This window comes from Phaseolus vulgaris, chromosome 2 (assembly GCF_000499845.2).
Source record: "Phaseolus vulgaris cultivar G19833 chromosome 2, P. vulgaris v2.0, whole genome shotgun sequence".
In the NCBI taxonomy this organism is placed as follows: Eukaryota; Viridiplantae; Streptophyta; class Magnoliopsida; order Fabales; family Fabaceae; genus Phaseolus; species Phaseolus vulgaris.
Window position 1 is genome coordinate 24,503,731 of NC_023758.2, and position 20,475 is coordinate 24,524,205.

Here is a 20,475-nt window from a genome sequence, read left to right on the forward strand (position 1 = left end):
GCAAGGATGGGGTTGCCGATAGATGACCCAGAAGAGGAGATCCAACGGTAGATCAACACACGTCACATTTCAGTAGCAGCCAGCAAAGCATATCGAACGGTGATTCTTAGATATGAATATTTTACATATTGAATCTTAGCGTGGATTGAATGACAGCGATTGAGAGTACACATTGGGGAGAAGTGGAGATCGAAGGGTGAGGAATGAAACAGCGCATAGAAGAATGAAGGGTGGAGATTCAATGGGCATATAGATGTACGGCACCCAGCATTTCAATTTCATGTGTGCCCAATTAATAACCGTACAAGTACTGCTTTTCTGTTTCTTTGTTTGATTTCATAGATCCTTCCAGAACCTCTTAATATACACGTTCTTTGACCACACAATAAAAAACCCTATTCTCCTCACCTATTTCATATTTCACATGCAAAATCTTCATCATCAACCTACTTTTTCGATTTATGGAAGAGAGAACTACAAGGAATAATATTTAAGGTATTTACTATTTATTTGTTTTATTGATTGTGATGCATTGAATTTTTAATTTTAATGTCTTGATCCTATCATCTACCGCATTTTAATGATGATTGATAGAAGTAAAATTCGTATATCATTAATAGTAACTTTTTAAAACACCAATAAGTTTGAACTTATTTTTATATTTTCGTATACAAGTTTTATATTTATGGATTAAAAATATATATTGTTTTTATTATTCAACTTTTTGATGTTACTGTTGAAGTTACACAAGATAAGTCTAAACTGAGTGCAGTGTTTGTTTGCAGTAGAAAAAACAAGATCAGAAGAGAAAAGCATGGATAATGGAGATGACAAGGAGGAGAGTAGTGAAGGGGAAGCAGAGAATGGGGCTAAAATGGTGCAGAAGATAACGATAATGTTAGTTTGTGGTAATGGGAAGGGTTCAAGAACAGGGTCATCATCTTCTAGTTTTTGTCAGGCAGATGAATGTGGTGTGAAATTGAACATGGCAAAGAGATACAACCGCCGTCACAAGGTTTGTGAGAGACATTCTAAGGCTCCTGTTGTTTTAGTTTCTAGCATTCGTCAGAGGTTCTGCCAACAATGTAGCAAGTATGTATCATATCATATCATCTCAAACAATGTTTACTTTTTGTTCCACTTGTTCTTTTACATAGCAATACCAAGATTTTCATGTTTACTTCATTCCCTTTTAGATTGTGTTTCTCAGTTGTCATGAATAAGATTTGCTATTTGTGATTGAGTAATGACAACTACTTTGTATGAATGAACATTTTTTAGTACATTTTCCATGTTAGTGTGTAGTTTGAATATTATGGGTGTATGTGTGATTAAGAGAATAATGTGAGATTTGGGGAGGGTGGATGAAGTTTTGGGGAATTATGTTAAGGAGGGATGAATTTGTATGTTGTTGTTTTGGATTGAATGGCACACAGGTTCCATGAACTTGCAGAGTTTGATGAGACCAAAAGAAGTTGCAGAAAAACATTGGCTAGAAGAAAAACTCGCACAGACATGTCCTTAGGAGGTGATTAACATCATACACATGTTCATCTCAAGTGACTAACACCTTGCTATCACCAATTTCAAACTTGTAATTTTTTAGAGTTGTTTTCCTACCAAAGACTACTTTTACTTTGGATGGTTTAGTTTGAATGATGCAAACTGGTCTTGTTACTGAGTTTTGATGATTGGATCACAGTATGCAAACTTTATTCTCTGCCTAAAAGTTTATCAGGTTATGTTTCAAATTGTAAAAAGGGAAAGATGAAGACACAGATTTTAAAAATTTCTTAGAAGACAGAAATAAAAAAAAGTAATAAGAAATGAGTTAAAATCAATTTAAGTCTAATTGTATTTATAACAACACTTTCATTTATATTAAAAATAAATTTATATTAAAAAATGAATTTTAATTTTATTTATAATTTTTTTTCATTTATATTAAAAATAATTTTATATTAAAAGTGAATTTTAGTGTAATTCAATTTTATAAAATTTGATTTATAGTATATATGTCTTTATCTTTGTCAATGTAAAATCTTCCATATTTTAAATTTTTTATAAACTCATTTTAACTTATAAAAATATTTTACTTGTAAGTGGTTTATTAATAAATTATATTTGAATAGAACGAATTTATATTCTAATTTTATCTTTAATATTTTATTCTATTGTTCAAAATCTTTACATCTTACACTTAGATATCTATCATTATATGAGGCATAGTCATTTTATTCTAAAAAATAAAGCACTAAACTCTTAATGATTTTTTTATAAGTGACATTATTTTATGTCTTTGTATAATTGGTTGGGTTTTTGTTTCAGTATTTAATTTAAAAAATGAAAAAGTGTCACTTTTAACAAAGATAATTAGGACTTTAAATATTTTGTTGGTTTTAAAAAAATATTTCTTTTTTATTTTGCATGTGAAAGACATGTGCAAAGAGTAAACACCTGACTACTATATAAGTATTTGTTCTTCAATTAGAAATTGAAAGATTTTATTTGTGCGTATAGGATTTTTTTTAGAGAAAACATTCATCACAATATAACTCCGTATACACTGACACAATATATATATATATATATATATATATATATATATATATTTTTATTTTTTTATTTATGTGTGTCAATATTTTATATTTTTATAATTATTTATAATATATTAAAATAATATATAAATTCACCATTTTATATTTCAATAGATGATTATTTATATATTTAATAACTCTCAAGGATAATAGAACTAAGTTGTCAATGAGTTACTGATAATGTGGGTTAGTTTGTCTCGTATTTGGCCCACAAAATGCGAGTCGGGTTGACCCGCAAGCAAAATGTGAGTCAGGTTGGTCCTGCGTAATGAATGCGGATGTTCCCGTCACGCATAAGGTCAGTATCATCCATTGCTACATGTACGTATGGTTTTCAGTATCATTTTTCTCAATTTCAAACTCAGAGGGACATGTTAGTACAACATTACTCATCCATCCCAATTTGTAAATTAAGATTTTATCGAAAAATATAGAATAAACATATAATATAAAAATAATTAAAAAAGAGGTATTTTATATCAGAAGAAATAATAATAATTAATAATAAATAAGTGGGTGAGAAATATGTACGTAGATTAATGAAGTTAAATGTTTCATTTCAATGATGTAAATTAAATTAAAATTAATGGTTCAACCAGTATGGTCACCGTACAAAATAAATGGTGATCATACAAAATAATAGGTTTCCATTAATGTAATTTCTTAAACAACTCTCCTTCTTGTGCAACATATGTTTCAGGTCTCTGACAAGAAATATTTTGTCTCACGAGCATAAGACCAAAAGGAGCCTTGAATAATAAATTACACAAATTATTTTGTACAGATTATTTTGTACGATGACATATTGGTTGAATGTTAAACCACAAACATTCATTAATATACATACTATTAATACGTTTTTTAAATTCTTTTTAGATTATATGTTTAATTTATATTTTTCAACAGAATTTTAATTTGCAAATTGTTTGACTTGTAATTCTCTCTTTCAATTGTTTGACTTGTTCAACATCCACATAGTTCACTCACATCCACCATATATTTTTTTTCTTATCACAACCTTGATTAACATTGTTTCTCTTTATACAATTTTTTTTTCAGATGATGTATTGTAGTTCAGGAAAAACAAACTTCAATTTCATTGAATCCAATAGTTTATAGGATACCCATTTAATTATTTCTATTACTTTTTAATATTTTATGTATTGGTTTATTTTTTCCACATCAGAATATTTGACTCTCAATTTTAAGTACTCAAATGTGTAAACACTCTAGTACTCGTGTTTTGATATTTATGCAATTAATATTTTTATATTGGTATATGATATTGAAGAAAATAAATTTGTCCTTTTAAGAATGAATCCTTAATAATATTATGTCATATCATGTCTGTTGCGCGCAATTTTTTTAAACAATTTATCAATTTAATATTTAAAACATTAAGGGACAGCTACCGTTCAGGTTGGACAAAAATTTCATACCTTATGGATATTTTACTTCGGGGATGAGAATGGTCAATCTCACACACTGTTGTCATTCCTAATCACAATAAAAGTACCTTATTTCACCAAGGGAGTGATTGTACTAAGTTAAATTTTTTTTTTTAAAGTAAATCAGTGTCGATCCCTCATAATTACACCGTGAATTAATCAAAAGCTGATAAATAATTGAAAATCATGATTAAATAGCAAATTTGCATACCATGACATCAAACTGCTCAAACTTTGAAACAAACTGCATGCAACAGTTGTCTACAAAATAACTTCACTGTACTTGATACTAGGAATATACATAGGTAATGCTGAATTTATCTATAGATTCATGGGTAAAAATCTATAGATAATACTAATTTTTTTAGTGTAAGAATATCAAATAATTTTCATGGAGAATTCCTTATGTCTGATGACTTGCTAAAAAATAAAGAACAAGAGATCAATCAAATAGTAATAGTAATTATGAAACTTTAAATGATAGATAGTCTTACTATCTCATTCGAATCTTTCGGTCAATTTCTATCCCTTTCTGTCTCTTTCATGTCTCTATGTCTCTGACAATAAATGTTTTGTGTAATGTTTACCTGACAATGCGCAAGCATAAGGCCACCACACAGTTGCAGGAAGGAACGCTAATTAAGAAATTACATTAATGGAAACAGATTATTTTGTACGATGAACATTTATTTTATATGATAAACATTTATTTTGTACGGTGACCATATTGGTTGAATGGTTAATTTTAAGTTGAATAACTGAACAAGAGAACATTTCATTAATCTACATACATCTCTTTCACTTATTGATTATGCGGAAAAAAATAACGGAAATAGTCTTATTTAGAAGGTCAGTTATTTGATATCTTTCAAATATTGCCTCTTGATCAAGAATTAAGACTTCGATTTCATCAACAGAATAAAGATCAGTACGCGAGGTGACGGAGGTGACAAAAGAATCATATTCTTCCGATAGGCCGTCAAGGATAGATTCAATGTGTTCTTCGGTAGAAACAGGGGCACCCACAATGGAAAGCGTGTTCATAGTCTTCTTGATATCAAGAAGATAAGTGGAGTAATCTCATTTATTCTTTGGATTTTTAAATTGAAGTCGAAGTCTTGATCTTGGCACGCGTATGAGAGGCATAATATGTATCAAGATGTTAAAGGAAATAGAGAGAAAGAAAGATACAGTGAAAAATAAGATATTATATTCTGCATATAAGATGCATGGTGCATATATATATATATGGAAGTAGTTATAACTATAATAACCGAAACATATTCTAACTGCCTAATATCCTCCCCTAAGTTACGGTTTCACATTAATGAAAGAAGGCCCAGAGATTGTCTTTGTAAAGGCATCCACAACCTGAAAACAAGCTGGAAGATGGAGTAGTTTGACAAATTGTTTTTGAACGTAGTCTCTAACAAAGTGAATATCCAGTTCAAAGTGTTTTGTACGAGAGTGCATAATGGGATTTGCACTGAGTAAAACAACACCCAAGTTATCAAAGAACAGTTTGGGTTGGCCAGTGGATATGTGGAGTTCACGAAGAAGAGAATGAATCCAAATGGCTTAAGTGAGAACAGTTGCTATGCTTCGGTACTATGCATATGTACTACTCCTTGAGACAAGTTTTTGTTTATGAGAGGACCATATGATAAGATTAGCTCCAAGATAAACACAGTACCAAGTTGTAGATTTGCGATCGTCGACGTCGCTTCCCTAGTCTGCGCCACTGAATGCGAGAATGTCCATGGATGGGCTGCTTCTGATATGCAACCCGTGAGCAGTGGTTCCAGCAAGGTATCTGAGATACGTTTGACTGCCTTCCAGTGGTGTTCCTGTGAATTTTGCATAAATTGGCAGGCTTTGTTTACAGGTAGGAGAGGTCGGGACGTGTGACGAGGATGTACTGAAGGGCACCAACAACAACAAAACAGTATAAGGTGGGATCTTGAACATCAGAAGATGCATGCATCTTTGGAGAGACGAAGTACAGATTGCATGGGAAGGGTGAGCATCTGTTATATGAGTGCGTTGAAGAAGATCATTGATATATCTGGTTTGAGAAAAAAGAATATTGCCATCTTTGAGGTGCTGAACTTCGATGCCAAGAAAGTAGTGGAGATGGCCTAAGTCTTTGAGTGCAAAGAAGGAGCCAAGTCATTCTATTAAGGCTTGAATTTGAGTAGGTGAAGACCCGATAATGACAATGTCATCTACATAAATTAAAATAAAGATAGTGAAAGATTGAAGAAACTTAACAAAAAGAGATGTATCACTCTTAGTAGAATTAAAACCAAATGATTCTAAAGTGGAACGTAGCTTTTCAAACCTGAGCGCGATGCTTGCTTCAAGCCGTATATAGCTTTTTGTAACTTGCACACGAGGTTGGGAGAGGAAGATTCGAATCCTAGGGGTTGCTACATGTACACATTTTCGCGAAGATCACCATTCAAGAAGGCATTGTTAACATCAATTTGATGTATGGGTCATGCAGCAAACACGACGTGGAGAGGACAACACTTATGGTTGATGGCTTGACAACAGGGATATAGGTTTCAGTGTAGCCGGTACCTGCAGTTTGACTGAATCCTTTGGCAACAAGACGTGCCTTGTGCCTCTGGAAGGAGCCATCAACATTATACTTGTTTTTCAAAACCCACTTGCAGCCAACGACTTTGGATCTGTTGGGAAGAGTCGTGAGAAGCCAAGTTTTGTTTTGAATAAGTTCATTATATTCATCACGCATAGCTTGAAACCAGTGTGGTGAGTGAAGAGCTTCAGTGATAGTGGCAGGAATAAAAGAGTGCATATCAGTGTTAGTGGTGAAAGCTTTGGGTTTAAAAATACCTGCTTTGGATCGTGTTATCATAGGATGATTATTGGTGTGTGGATCATTGGAAGAAGTAGTAGAAGAGGGAGATTTTATTATGGTAGTAAGATTATTATCAATATCATTAGTGGGTGGAGGTGTGGAGATAGATGTAGAATGATGAGGAAGAACAGATGAGGGTTGCGAAAGAATTAAAGGAATAGGCGGTGGATGAGAAGTAGAAATGTCAGTGGCAGGAGGTTGGATAAAATTGTATTGCGGTAGATTATAAGGAAATAGATATTCCTGAAAAACAACATGTTGAGAGATATAAACTTTTCCAGATGAAGAAAGACAGATGTAGCCACGGTTGTGTATGCTATATCCAAGAAAAATACATCATGAAGAGCGAAAAATCTAGTTTGTGTCTGTTATAAGGTCAAAGAAGAGGATAGCATGCACAACCAAAGGTGCGTAAAAGAGTATAGTCGAGGGTATTGGGAAAAAGAAGAGAATGGAGGGATTTGTTACCAAGAACAAGGAGGGGAGAAGATTAATGATGTGCACAACTGTCATGAAAGCTTCAGCCCAGAACTTGATAGGTAAGGTAGCAGCAGAAAGAAGAGTGAGCCCCATATCAGTAATGTGTTTATGCTTTCTTTCTATTGACCCATTTTGTTCGTGTGTGTGAGGGCATATGAGACGATGATGGATGCCAAAATCAGTGGTGAATTGATTGAAACTTAGAAATTCTTTAGCCTTGTGAGTTTGTATAGCTTTTAGTTTATATCTAGTTTGATTTTTAAAAAAGATCTTAAAACAGGATAAAATAATAGAAGCATGCAATTTATGGGAAATAAGAAACAACCATGTATAACGACTCCAGATTTCAAAGGCAGTGTCTAAATCCACCATCTTGTTGAAGATCTGCGATGACATTGAAGCAAGCAGCCATCCTACAATTAATTGGTCCTGCTGATCGTAGTGAAGAAACTCAGGATTAGGTGTAGAAGCTGCAACTTTTGTATAAGGGTTTAAGAACACCCCTTAAATGTTCATATAATATTAAATTAATTCTTTGCTGATAAAAAAAATTAGCGTATAAGAGTTTAAGAACACCCCTTAAATGTTCATATAATATTAAATTAATTTTTTCTCATAAAAAATTAGCGTAGAAAAAGTACTGTCGGCAGAAGAAAGTAAGCCCGGATGAACAGTGGAAGCATTAAGAAATCTGAGAAGTTTGAGGCCCCAAATCGTCTCAAGTATTTGCTGTTTCCAAACCAAAAAGTTGTCATCATAATCGATAGATGTAGGAATTAGCTTCTTCCCGACGTGTCACTTTGAATATTATTTATTGGAGTTAGAGGTTTGTAATTTAGGTTTTTGTGTTGTGGAGAATATTTATGGTTGATTCAGTGTCTTCGATGATTGATTCCTAATCAGGTGCCTCCAAGGGGAATGACAAAGTTCAATGCTAAGAGCCTGTTACCATGAAATATTTGGGTTATGTTCCTGCGTTGAAGCTCGATGAGGTTTGTGAGCCTATGCTGACAAGGAACTGATAGTTTTATGCATGGATTTAGTATCTAGTTTAAGCAACATTTTTTCTTAAATTTTTTTCTTTCGGTATTTTCTGTTTAGAAATTTTTATATCTAGGAATAAGAATATTAGAATTTTCTGTGGCTTAAGAAAAGTTGGAGTATAAACTAATCATATCATAAATATGCTCATCGTGCCAAAGTTGACATGGCATTAGTTTCTAGTTAAACTTGTATGTTAAAGTTTCATTTTTTCATTATGTGGAGCAAGCGAGGCAAGTCATTCCACATTGTCATCTCTCAAATTTGACTTACAACTATAATACTAAATCTCATTTTATTAAATATATAGATTCATATTTCCACTTTTGATGATTCACTATGAACATCAAAACTTAATTAAGTAGAAATTGTGTAGTTAAGTATTTTTCATTAAAAATATTGGTACAATCATAAATTTTTTTTTGGATAATATCAATCATTTGTCAGCCTACAAAATACATTTATATACCCTATAAAAAAATAACAATGTTGAGTAGATATTAAATAGTCTCAAGTTTGGCCTATATATTCACCTACTTGATAAGTACCTCCTCTTGAGATTTTCTAATAGGGGAGAGACGGAAAAGATTCACCACCAATGAACTATGAGTTGACCATATAAGAGATTGCGACACCACCTTTAACTCTTTAAGACTTAATGTTTGAGTTTTTTTTCATGTCATTCAATTTTATCATTTCTATTCACTGTAAAATTTTCAACTCTTACTTATAGTGAACAATTCATCATGCAGGACAGGACATCCAAATGTGACCTTTCAAACACAAATACACATGTATTGGCATGATCTTAACTTAATACAAGAAAAATCATTTTTCGATTGACAAACTCTATAACCTTTTCAAATATCACATAAGACGATGATGATTAAAATTCACTCATATTTATCTTAATTAATAATTCATATACATCATTCAAACATATATAAAAAAAAAGTATAAAATGATAGTAGAGCATATAAATAACTTTCTTCTATCCAAAACATTTAATAAACAAAATTATTTACTTTTATTTTTTTTAAGTTATTTTATATATATTTATTTGAATTATAAAAAGGTGATGTTTAAAACAAAAAATCAAAATCAAAAGAATAAATTTAAATAAACAATTATATAAGAGTTAGAGTATCACATGCAAAATAAAACAGGATAATTTTTTTTACTTTAAGCAACAATAAATTTGTCCACGGATTTTATTTATATTATTTATAGTTACAAAAATTTAGAATATTGATTTATTTAATAATTTTATAAAAATTGAATAAATAATTTTTAATTGTTTATATATTTTACTATTACCATAATAATGATCAAAATGAATTGGTGGCTTAATGCATTAATCATATTTTTAGAATAGGATATATGTGGTCTAAAGAAATAAATCACATTTTAAAATTATTATAAGTGTTGAAACTTTTCAAATACTACTTATAGTCTAATTTTATACAGCTTATAGTAACGTTTGTAAAAGTAATGCGTAAAGGGGTCAAAATGCAATGACAACAATTAAATAACTATGACTTAAAAATAAATATAACAATTAAGAAATCATTATTTAAACAAAAGGCAACAACTAAAACATGTTTAAAATTATGAACAAAATTGTTTTCTAAATGTTGTCTAAAAAGTGTGACAATGTAGGAAACAATGTAGTCTTGGGAAAACAATTCATTCACTTTGAGCAATGCCCACTGTGATATACCACACTACTGAAAAATTGTTGTTAATTCTTATATTTAATTTCATAGCACTTTTTTTAGTTATTATCCAAGATAAAAAAAAATAGTAAAATAACAAAAACATAATTGTATTGAAAACGAAAGAAAAAGAATAAAATCACCCACATGTTGAAAGTAAATTAAATAATAATATAACTATATATTACATAAGTAAAATAATTTAAATGACATAAATATAAATTAATAAAGAGAATTTGTGTATAATTGATGATAAACTAAATGGCATAACACTACAAGAAAATCATGAATAAAATATAAATTATTTTTAGTAACAAAAAATAATTAATTGTTATAGTGACTAAATTAGAGAATATTTTAGAGACTAAAAATTTTTTTATTTCAAAATTAGTTTATATTATTGTTAAATGATTTTTAAATTGATATTTAATTAGAAACCAAGGTTTTTCTACTAAATTAAGAAACTAAATAATTGATAGTTAAAACCTTTGTTGCTAATTAGATATTAATTTAAAAACCATTTAACAATAATAAAAATTAATTTATAAACCATTTTTTTAGTTTCTAAAATGTTCTTTAATTTAGTTACTATAGCAACTAATTTTAATTTTTTTTCTAAAATTGATTTTTATTTCATGTTTTTCTTGTAATGTAAATAAAAATAAATAAAACTTTGTAATTGAAGATAAATTGAATGATATAAATAAAAATAAATAGTCGAGTAATTAAAAATAACTTAAATGACATGAGTATAAATGTAAAAAAATATCAGTTAACTCAAAGATAAATTAAATATATAAATATAACAAATAAAGAGAATAAGTGTATAACTAAAGATAAATCAAATTACATAAATATAAATAAATTAAGAGAATCGATAAGTGAAACTAAATTAAATTATATAAATTTGAATAAATAAAAATGATTTGTGTATAAAAAAATAAATTAAATGATTAAAAAAAATATTAGTCTAACTAAAGATAAATAAAATGACATAAAATTAAATAAATAAATAAAGATGGTAACTAAAAAAAAATCATAAGTATAGAAAGAAAAATATAAAAATGTATAATTAAAAATAAATTATATAACATAAATATAAAAAATATCAATACTTAATTGAAGATAAATTAAATAATAAAAATACAAATAAAAATAAATTATTGATATATTACTATAATATGTTAAAAAATAAAAATATAAAAATAAAGAAAGTAAAATAATATATATTCAAAATAAAATAAAAGATTTATAAAACACGTATAATATTAATATAAAAAGAATTTTAACCTCACTTTCCTCTTTCACTTAATCTATCTATAATCCAAATTTATTTATCTAAGTTATGTTACATGCATTAAATGTAACATCATATCTTCTTATCATATACTTTTATTATTTTTTATCTTTTACATTTAAGATAAATAGAAAATTTCTTTAAATATTTTTTTAATAGTTAATTAATATTTTTATAATTATTCATTTTTTAAATGCATTTAAAAAAATCTTCTTCTTATTATTATTTTAAAAAATTATTTTATTTTTTTAATATTCAAACTTAATAAAATAAAAAATATTTTTAAAATATAAATTTCATCACATTACAAGATTTTCTAACTCTTACTTTTAAAATAAATAAAAAGATAATATAGTTATTTAAAAACAGAAATATCATACAATATAACAATCACGTCGTTATAGTAAACGATACAATCAAATAGTTGAGATTCAATTAAAAAGTATATAAACTTTTAGACGAACAAAATTTGTTGGACGCTCTATAAATATTTTTTAAAAAATAACTTAATTTAAAATATGTAAAATTATAATGAAATTAAAACTTAATTAAGTGATAGTTACATGATTAACTTAACTCATACCATATTTACTAGTGGTATAACAATAAATTTCGTACTATACGGTTACAATTTGATAAACAATAGGCAACATCAAATGCCAATAATCCTGATCAATTGAATTCAATTATTTATTAAATATTGGAATATTAAATAAACTGTATAAAAACAAATTTAAAGAAATTAAGATCACAAGACTATAGAGATGTTTATTCATTAGATCAATTCGATAATCTAAATTAAATAATTAAACATTTTGAGATCTTTAATATAATTAGATCCAAACCAAATCAATCTAAATTAGTTTGAACTTGGCGTGCTTCAAAAAAAATGTGATACTTATTTTTGAAAAAAAAAATTCAAAAAATAGTGGTTATAATACAATACGTTTTAATATAGTAGATGTTCCTGCTAGGGAGATGGGACCTAGAGAACTATTGAAGTCTTCTTCTCCTTCCTTCGGTCGGTCAGGTGACTGGGTGGTGAGTTGGGATTCTTCTCGTCCTCCTGCTTCTCCTTCGACACTCGGCCTCGGATGAACACCGGATGGTGGGGTACCTGCGAAGACACTCCGACGCTCAAGTCAGTAAAGCGGGTGGTCAACTCTCAGGTAGGTGAACAGTAATAAATGACATACCTTACTCCTTGGGATGCGTGCTATTTATATTATTCTAATGGACCTACCTTGTTGGGCCCGTTTATCGAGGTGGATACCGCTTAGGGTTGCATTACCTAATTCTTAATGACGGATTAACTTCACTGATCTTGGTTTGAGCGTTAACTGTAGTAGGGGTCGGCCGTTGGCCAAGTTCCCATGGTATGGGACAACCATCGGGCAAATCCCAGTGGTCTCGCCCAAGTCTTCTAAGGTCTCGGCCGGGTGGGCCATCGGCCTCGGCATCTCGGCCACATCTCTTGAGTTTCAGCCAGGTTCCCCTGGTTTCGGTCAAGTAGGCTCGACCTCGGTCAACCAGGTGGGCCTCGGCCTCGCCCATACCTGTACACTTGCCCCCCAGGCTCAAGGGCAAATATGTTAGATGTGCCCGATGAGTCTTCAATGATGGGTGTCGGTTGGTCTCCCTTGATCGTGCGGCTATTCCATTTCTCGAGGTGTGACGTGACCTCAGACGGCATGACGTGATGTGCATTGATGAGGGGTTTTTTTGGGCGGGATCGCTTATGGACCGTTTGATCTAAAAGATCTAACGATTGAGATTGATTCGACGTTTCGAATTCCGAGGCCCATGGGCCCTATAAATAGGGGTCCTCTACAGTGCCGAAACCTTGTGTTTCCTTTGTTTGCGCAAATTGATAGTCGAGTGACTTCTCGCCCTTAGCTCTGAGGCCCGAGTGACCTTTCAGTCATCCTCTCTCGCCCAGTTTAGCTTACCAGCCGAGGTTAGTTATGTCTTGTGAGCCTTGTCTTTCCCCCCCTCCCTTGGGTGACCCGCCTTCTCCCATCGGTCACTCTTCTTCGAGGGAGTCTTCTAAGTCATCATCCTCTTCCTCTTCTTCCTCTTCGTCATTCACCATCGACCCTGTTTCGATTGGGGTGGCCGAGGCACCACCCCTGGTGGAGGTTGTCAGGGAGGACGCCCCGGCCAACGCTGTTGATCGATCGGGCTTGCCCCCAATGGCCGTCCCCCTAGAGGATCTTAGGTGGGTGGATCCTAGGGTATTGGATATTTCTTCCGCCTATGGGACCGAGGAGTCTGTGGCAAATTTTTTGCTTAGGCATCCGGTTTTAAAGGCGGAGGAGTATTCTTCCCACTTTAGCATCCTACCCTGTGGGGCGGCCGAGAGAGTGAGCATGGGGCGGCCTGGTTCCGGCCCCCCTTTCTTTTACATGTACACTTGTCTTTTTGTTGACCTTTTTGTTTCTCTTCCTTTTGATGATTTTACGATGGGTGTCCTTCGGACGCTTAACGTTTCTCCCACCCAGGTTCATCCAAATACATGGGCGTCCCTTCAAGCCTTTCGCTTGTTGTGTGACGTTATGCGTCTTCACCCCACGCCCTCGTGCTTTCTTTCTCACTATAACTCCCACCCTGCCAAGAAGGCTGCTTGGCATTCGGCCGGCCTGGTAGTGTTCTTTTTTATCTCTTTGCCCTTTCCTATAAGCGTTTCAAGGAGAGGTTTGTGAAGGTCGTGATTCGGCCTGAGGCGACCTCCTTTTTTTTTACTCGACCGGTCGGTCGAGGTTCCCCCTTTTTTGGACTCGGCGGCCTTGTGATTTTAAGGAGTGGCCGAGGCCGAAGGAGGGTGAGGACGAGCTGGGTGTCCTTGCCCTTTTTGACGCCCTCCCGAGGAGGCTTCCGTGCCGGGAGCTGATCAGTGCGTATGCCGAGTCTGTGCGATGGGCGGCCGTGAGGGATACGTATCTTGGTTTGTCTTTGTCGTTCGGTCGGTCACTTTATCTGTTTTAACTTGCTTGCTTTGTTTTGCAGAAATCATGGTTAACGAACGACCGAGCGTCGTTAGCGTACTCGACAACCATCGGCAGAAGGCGGCCGATCGCAAGGGTCGTCGAAGCTTGGAGGTGATACCGTCGCCGAGTGATAAAGGGGTGGCTGGCCTTTCTCACAAGTCCAAGGGGTCGGCTGGCCCCACCCATAAGTCCAAGAAGCGTCCGAGGGACGTCAGCAACATTGCCACCACCACCCGATCGCCCGGGTCCATGCCAACGCCCCCTCCTTCTTGACGGGGGGTGGTCGAGGTGGCGGTGCACTCGCCCGGGACCTTGGTGCACGCGGAGGCCGGTCCATCGAAGGCAGACACCCGGGTAGCGCCCACGCCCTTCGACCTCTTGGGGGTGGGTATCAGTTTTCCCGGAGAGTTCGCGTGGCTCTTCCGGATGAGGCCCGAGACTCCTTTTGCGACGTCTCTCCCTTGGACCTCCTAAAAAGCGGCTTCGAACTGATGTGCCGCTCGGTCGTCCTCGTCCAGAACGGGCTTCAAGGCCGAGACCGTCAGGCCGAGGATGTGTCGGCCTTGGAGCATAAACTTTCTGAGGCTACCCAAGACCTGAAGCAATCTCTGGCCACAAACACCAACCTATCGACCCTGATTGCTACAGAGGCGGCCGAGAAAGAGTTGGCGCAGAGAGAGGCGACCGAGGCGAGACGTCAGCTGGAGGACGAGAAGCTGAGGGCGGCTGCCGAGATCGCCAAATTGAAGAAGCTGGTCGAGGAGAGGGGTGAGCAGCTCTCTGCCTCAGCCACTGAGATAGTCGCCCTTAAAGTTGCCAAGGAGCAAGCCGAGGCCGAGCTTGATGAAAATTACGAGGAGGCTGAGGAGTTGCTGAAGTAATGCTTCGAGAGGGTCGTGCGTCAAGCGCACGTGTTTTATGGTGGGCCGCCGGCCACTGGTAGCTTCGACCTTGATTGTGAGGTTTATCAGGGTCGGTTGATGCCAAGTGCTGAGGCGGTCGCTTTGGCTGCTCAAGAGGCCGATCCGGCCGGAACCCAGGGGGGAGGCAGAGGCTCAAGGTAGGGAGGCTGAGGCTGAGGAGGGTGAGTGTGTTGAGATTCAAGATTAGGTTCACTCTTGGCCGGGTTGTGGCCTTTTCTTTGCTTTGATATCCTCCGAGGTCGGGGCGTGGTCTCCTTATTTTGTTTTTTGATGTAACGCCCATCTTTCGTTTTGATGTACCGGCCACTTTTTGTTTAATATATCGTTCAATCTTCGTTTCATAATGGCTTTGCATAAAATTCACAAGTTAACTAGTCGGCCTTTAATTGAATCAGGCGTTCGGCCATACTTATTGTGATGTTAATCGAACCAGTAAAGCATAGGCGATCGGCCGTTAATGATAACGTATAAAATCAAACGAGTAATGTTGGGAACTCGGTTATTTGTTAAATCGAACAAGTTTGGTTGGCGTTCGGCTGTTGCTTGTGATATTTAATCGAACAAGTATGAGTGGGCGTTCGGCTGTTGCTTGTGATATTTAATTGAACAAGTATGAGTGGGCGTTCGGCCATTACTTGCGATGTTGATCGAGCAAGTGTGGATGGCGGTCGACCGGTAATTGTGATATTTAATCGAAGAAGTATGAGTGGGCGTTCGGCCATTACTTACGATGTTAATCGAGCAAGTGTGGATGGCGGTCGGCCAGTACTTGTGATATTTAATCGAACAAATATGAGTGGGCGTTCGGCCATTACTTGCGATGTTAATCGAGCAAGTGTGGATGGCGGTCGGCCGGTACTTGCGATGGTAATCGAGCAAGTGTGGATGACGGTCGGTCGGTACTTGCGATGTTAATCGAGCAAGTGTGGTTGGCGTTCGCCCAACACTTGCGATGTTAATCGAGCAAGTGTGGTTGGCGGCCGACCGGTACTTGCAATGTTAATCTTGCAAGTGTGGTTGGCGGCCGGCCGGTACTTGCGATGTTAATCGAGCAAGTGTAGTTGGCGGTCGGTCGGCGCTTGCGATGTTAATCGAGCAAGTGTAGTTGACGGCCGGCCATTGCTTGTTCGGTCTCGGGTGTGCGTAGCTGAGAGGTTGTAGCAGAATATTGCCAACACTTTGATGAAAACGCCTCGTTAAAACCTCCCTGGTTGGGTGAGGAAAGAGTGCGTGATTTTATTGACTTTAGCTGTAATAGAACTCGAGGTGCGTGGCATTCCACGTCCTCGGTATAATTTTTCCTGAAAGTCATTCTAAATTATAAGCTCCTCCCTGTGCGACTTCTCGGACTCGGAATGGCTCCTCTCAGTTGGATGAGAACTTCTCTTCATTTTTTCTTGCGTCGCTGCGCATTCTCCAGACAAGGTCGCCCTTCTGAAAACTTCTCGGCCGGACCTTTGTGTTGTATCGCCTAGATGCCCGGACTTTGCAAGCGGCCTCCCGAATCCTGCTTTTGTCACGAAACTCACTTACCAGGTCGAGGTTGACCGCTAGGCTGTCCTCGTTTAGGGTGAGATCGAACATCTGCCGTCTTATGGTGGGCTCGGCCACTTCGACCGGGATCATGGCCTCGGTCCCGTATGTCAGGCTGTAGGGTGTCTCTTGTGTAGTAGTTTGGGGGGTGCACATGTACGCCCAAAGTACCTCGATCAGCGCCTCGGTCCATCGGACCTTTGCCTTCCCCAGCCGCTTCTTCAGCTCGTTGAGTATGACCTTGTTGGCGGCCTCGGCCTGTCCATTGGTTTGAGGGTGCTCTACCGAACTCGTGATGGACTTGATGTCAAGGTCGTCATAGAAGGACTGTAGGCCTCAGTCAATGAACTGTTGGCCATTGTCAGTTATTATCGTGTGCGGGACACCGAACCGGTAGACAATGTTCCTCCATACGAAGTTCTGCACATTCTTTGTCGAGATGGAGGCAAGGGGTTCGGCCTCGATCCATTTGGTGAAGTAGTCGACTCCCACCAGGAGGAACTTGGTCTGCCCTTTCCCCAGGTAGAAGGGACCGATGATGTCCATCCCCCCTAATGGCGAACGGCCATGAGGAGATGATGTTGTGCAGCTCTTCAGGCCTGGTGTGGTGGAGGGGGTCGAACTCCTGGCACTTGGCACATTTCTTCACATATTCGGCACAGTCGCCTTGTACGGTCGGCCAATAGTATCCGGCCCTCAGAACCTTGCGGCCATCATCCTTGCCCCAACGTGGTTTCCGCAGATCCCTTCGAGGATCTCGGCCAGAATGTACTCGGCCCGTTTGTTAGTGATGCATTTCAGTAGGGGGGTCGAGTAACCTCTCTGGTACAGGTCTTCGTTGATCATGGTGTATCGGGCACATTGTTGCTTCATCGCCTTTTCTTGGTCAGCCTTACATGTGCCGACCGTTAGGTATTGGATGACTGGTGTCATCCAGTTGTCGGCCTCGGCCTCTTCTATAGCCAGACACTCGGCCTCGGCCTCAGTCACACTAGGGTGTCTTAGCCATATTTGTATGACTGACCTCTGGTGGCTCTTCTTCTTGGTAACCGATAGTTTGGACAGGATGTCGGCCCTTTTGTTGTCCTCCCTTGGTATATGTTCCAAGGGTGCTTTGCTGAAGCGGGCGATTCTATTTTTGGCCGCGTGGTAGTATCGATGCAGCAGAGGTTCTTTAACTTCGAACTCCCCAATGACTTGGCCGACCATCACCCGGGAGTCGCTTTTGCATGTCACTTCGCGTGCTCCCATGTCGTAGGCTAGGTTCAGCCCAGCAAGCAAGGCCTCGTACTCGGCCTGGTTATTGGTCGCCCGGAATCCAAATTGGAGAGCTTGTTCCAGGAAGAGGTCACCCGGACGCTCCAGGACGACTCCCGCCCACAGGTTGTTTTATTTGAGGAGCCGTCCACATAGAGCGTCCACCTGCCCCAGAGGGTGGGTAGTGGTGTTAGCTCGACCGAGAAGTCGGCCAGGCATTGAGACTTGATGGCGCCCCTCGGCTCGTAGCGTATGTCGAATTCGGAGAGTTTGACTGACCATCCTATCATCCTCCCTGCAAGGTCCGGTTTAGACAAAATTTTAAAAATAGGGTAGTCAGTTCTTACAGTTATGGAGTGATTTTGGAAGTAGGGGCGCATCCGTCTTGCTGTGAGGACTAGGGCGAGGGCCACCTTCTCTATCATCTGGTACCTGGTCTCGGCCGAGTGGAGGGTTCAGCTGACGAAGTACACCGGTCGTTCCTCGCCCTCGGTCTCTTGTACCAGGGCAGCGCTGACTGCTTCCTCCGAGACTGCTAGATATACAAGGATAGGGTGGACGGGTCTCGGCTTCTGGATGACGGCCGGGGATGTGAGGAACTCATTGAACTGTTTGAAGATTTCCTCGTATTGGTCGTCCCAGGCGAATTTTTTGCCCTTTCGGAGCAGCTGGACCATCGGCCTCGTCCTCTCGGCCAAACGGGGGACGAACCGGGAGAGGGCGGTCAGCCGCCCTAGGAGCTGTTGTACCTCCCTCACACTGTTCGGACTTCTCATGTTGAGTATGGCCTGACATTTGTCGGGGTTGGCCTCTATCCCCCGGTGGGTGAGCATGAAGCCTAGGAACTTCCCTCCCTCAACCCCGAAGGTACATTTTTCGGGGTTGAGCTTCATGTTGACTCCCCTTAAGGCCCTGGAGACCTCGTCCGAATCCTTCAGATGTTGATCAAACGAGTCGAACTTCACGACTATGTCGTCCACGTACACTTCTACCGCCCGGCCAATTAAGCCTTTGAAGATTTTGTCCATGAGGCGCTGGTAGGTCACCCCTGCGCTCTTGAGGCCGAATGGCATGACCTCGTAATAGTAGTTGGCGTCGGCCGTCATGAAGGTCGTTTTCTCCTTGTCCCTCGGGTGCATGCTTATCTGGTTATAGCCAGAGTAAACGTCCAAGAAGCTCATAATTTTGTGGTCGGCTGCCCCCCGTCCACCAGTCGGTCCATGTTCGGGAGGGGGTAGGTGCGCTTCGGACATGCGCTGTTGATGTTTCTATAGTTGACGCACATCCTCCAGTTACCATTCGGTTTGGTGACCATGACGACGTTGGCCAACCATGTCGTGCATCGGGCCTCCCTTATGAACCCGGCCGACAGGAGCTTTTCGTCGCCCAAGTCCCTCTTCTTTTGGGAGATCGGGCGGGCTTCCTTGAATATTGACAGTCGATGGGTGATGACATCCGGGCTCACCCCCGGCACGTCGGTCAGCGTCCATGCGAACATGTCGATATTCTTTTTCAACCGTGCTGTGCTCTTCGTCGAGGAGGGGGACTCTCCTCAGCTCCTCTCTCGCCTCTAGCCTGTCCTCGGTCGCCCGGGGGTCGAGGTCTACTAGTGCCACGGTTGGCTGGACCATCCTCGGCCGATCCTTCCTGGGGTTGCAGTCCTTTCAGGAGGACTTTCTCACCTTGAGGGGAGAGGTGTCGGGCCTTAAAGGCTCCACCCGGAGGCTCTCGGTGTAGCACTCTCGTGCTTCTTTCTGGTCTACGTGGACTGTGAGAATGTCCTTTGTCCTCGAAGGGAATTTCATTGCGAGGTGAGGGGTTGACACTATGACCATTAGCCGGTTGATGGATCGTCGACCAAGCAGGATGTTGTAGGAGGTGTTGGCGTCGATGACCAGGTATCGGATTTTGATGGTCCTGGTGTTCTTCCCCTCTCCGAAGATGGTGTACAACTCGATGTAACCCTTGGTACCCACCCTCTGGCCCGAGAATCCTACCACGTGGTCGTCGTATGGCATCATCTCGGCCTCGGCCATCCTCGTAGCCTTGAAGGTTTTCCAGTAGAGGATGTCTACCGAACTTCCTTAGTCCACAAGTGTCTTCCGTATGGTGAATCGGTCTATGTCGACCGCTATCACCATCGGGTCGTCCTGCTGACGGTAGTCTACACCCTTAAAGTCCTCGTTCGTGAACGTGATGGGTGGCATCCTCGGTCGGAATGCCCCTGTGTTTACCTGGTGTACCGCCTGGAGGTGTTTCTTCCAGGCGTTGTTCGTGCTTCCTCCCCCGACGAAGCCGCCGGCTATAGTGTTG

At 38.5% G+C, this 20,475-nt stretch overlaps 1 protein-coding gene across 2 annotated transcripts; it reads left to right on the forward strand.

The window, feature by feature from the left end:
* The first annotated feature begins 376 nt into the window (after positions 1-376).
* LOC137809663 (squamosa promoter-binding-like protein 13) lies at positions 377-1,729 on the forward strand. 2 transcript variants are annotated; one of them, XM_068610763.1, is made up of 3 exons: positions 377-495; positions 786-1,092; positions 1,437-1,729. In XM_068610763.1, exons 2-3 carry the CDS (start codon positions 815-817, stop codon positions 1,534-1,536), a joined length of 378 nt encoding a protein of 125 aa, XP_068466864.1. In that variant the 5' UTR covers positions 377-495; positions 786-814; the 3' UTR covers positions 1,537-1,729. The 2 variants fall into 2 exon arrangements, with proteins under 2 accessions (XP_068466864.1, XP_068466863.1); XM_068610762.1 differs by lacking the exon at positions 377-495 and having other exon boundaries at positions 736-1,092.
* The last annotated feature ends 18,746 nt before the right edge of the window (positions 1,730-20,475 follow it).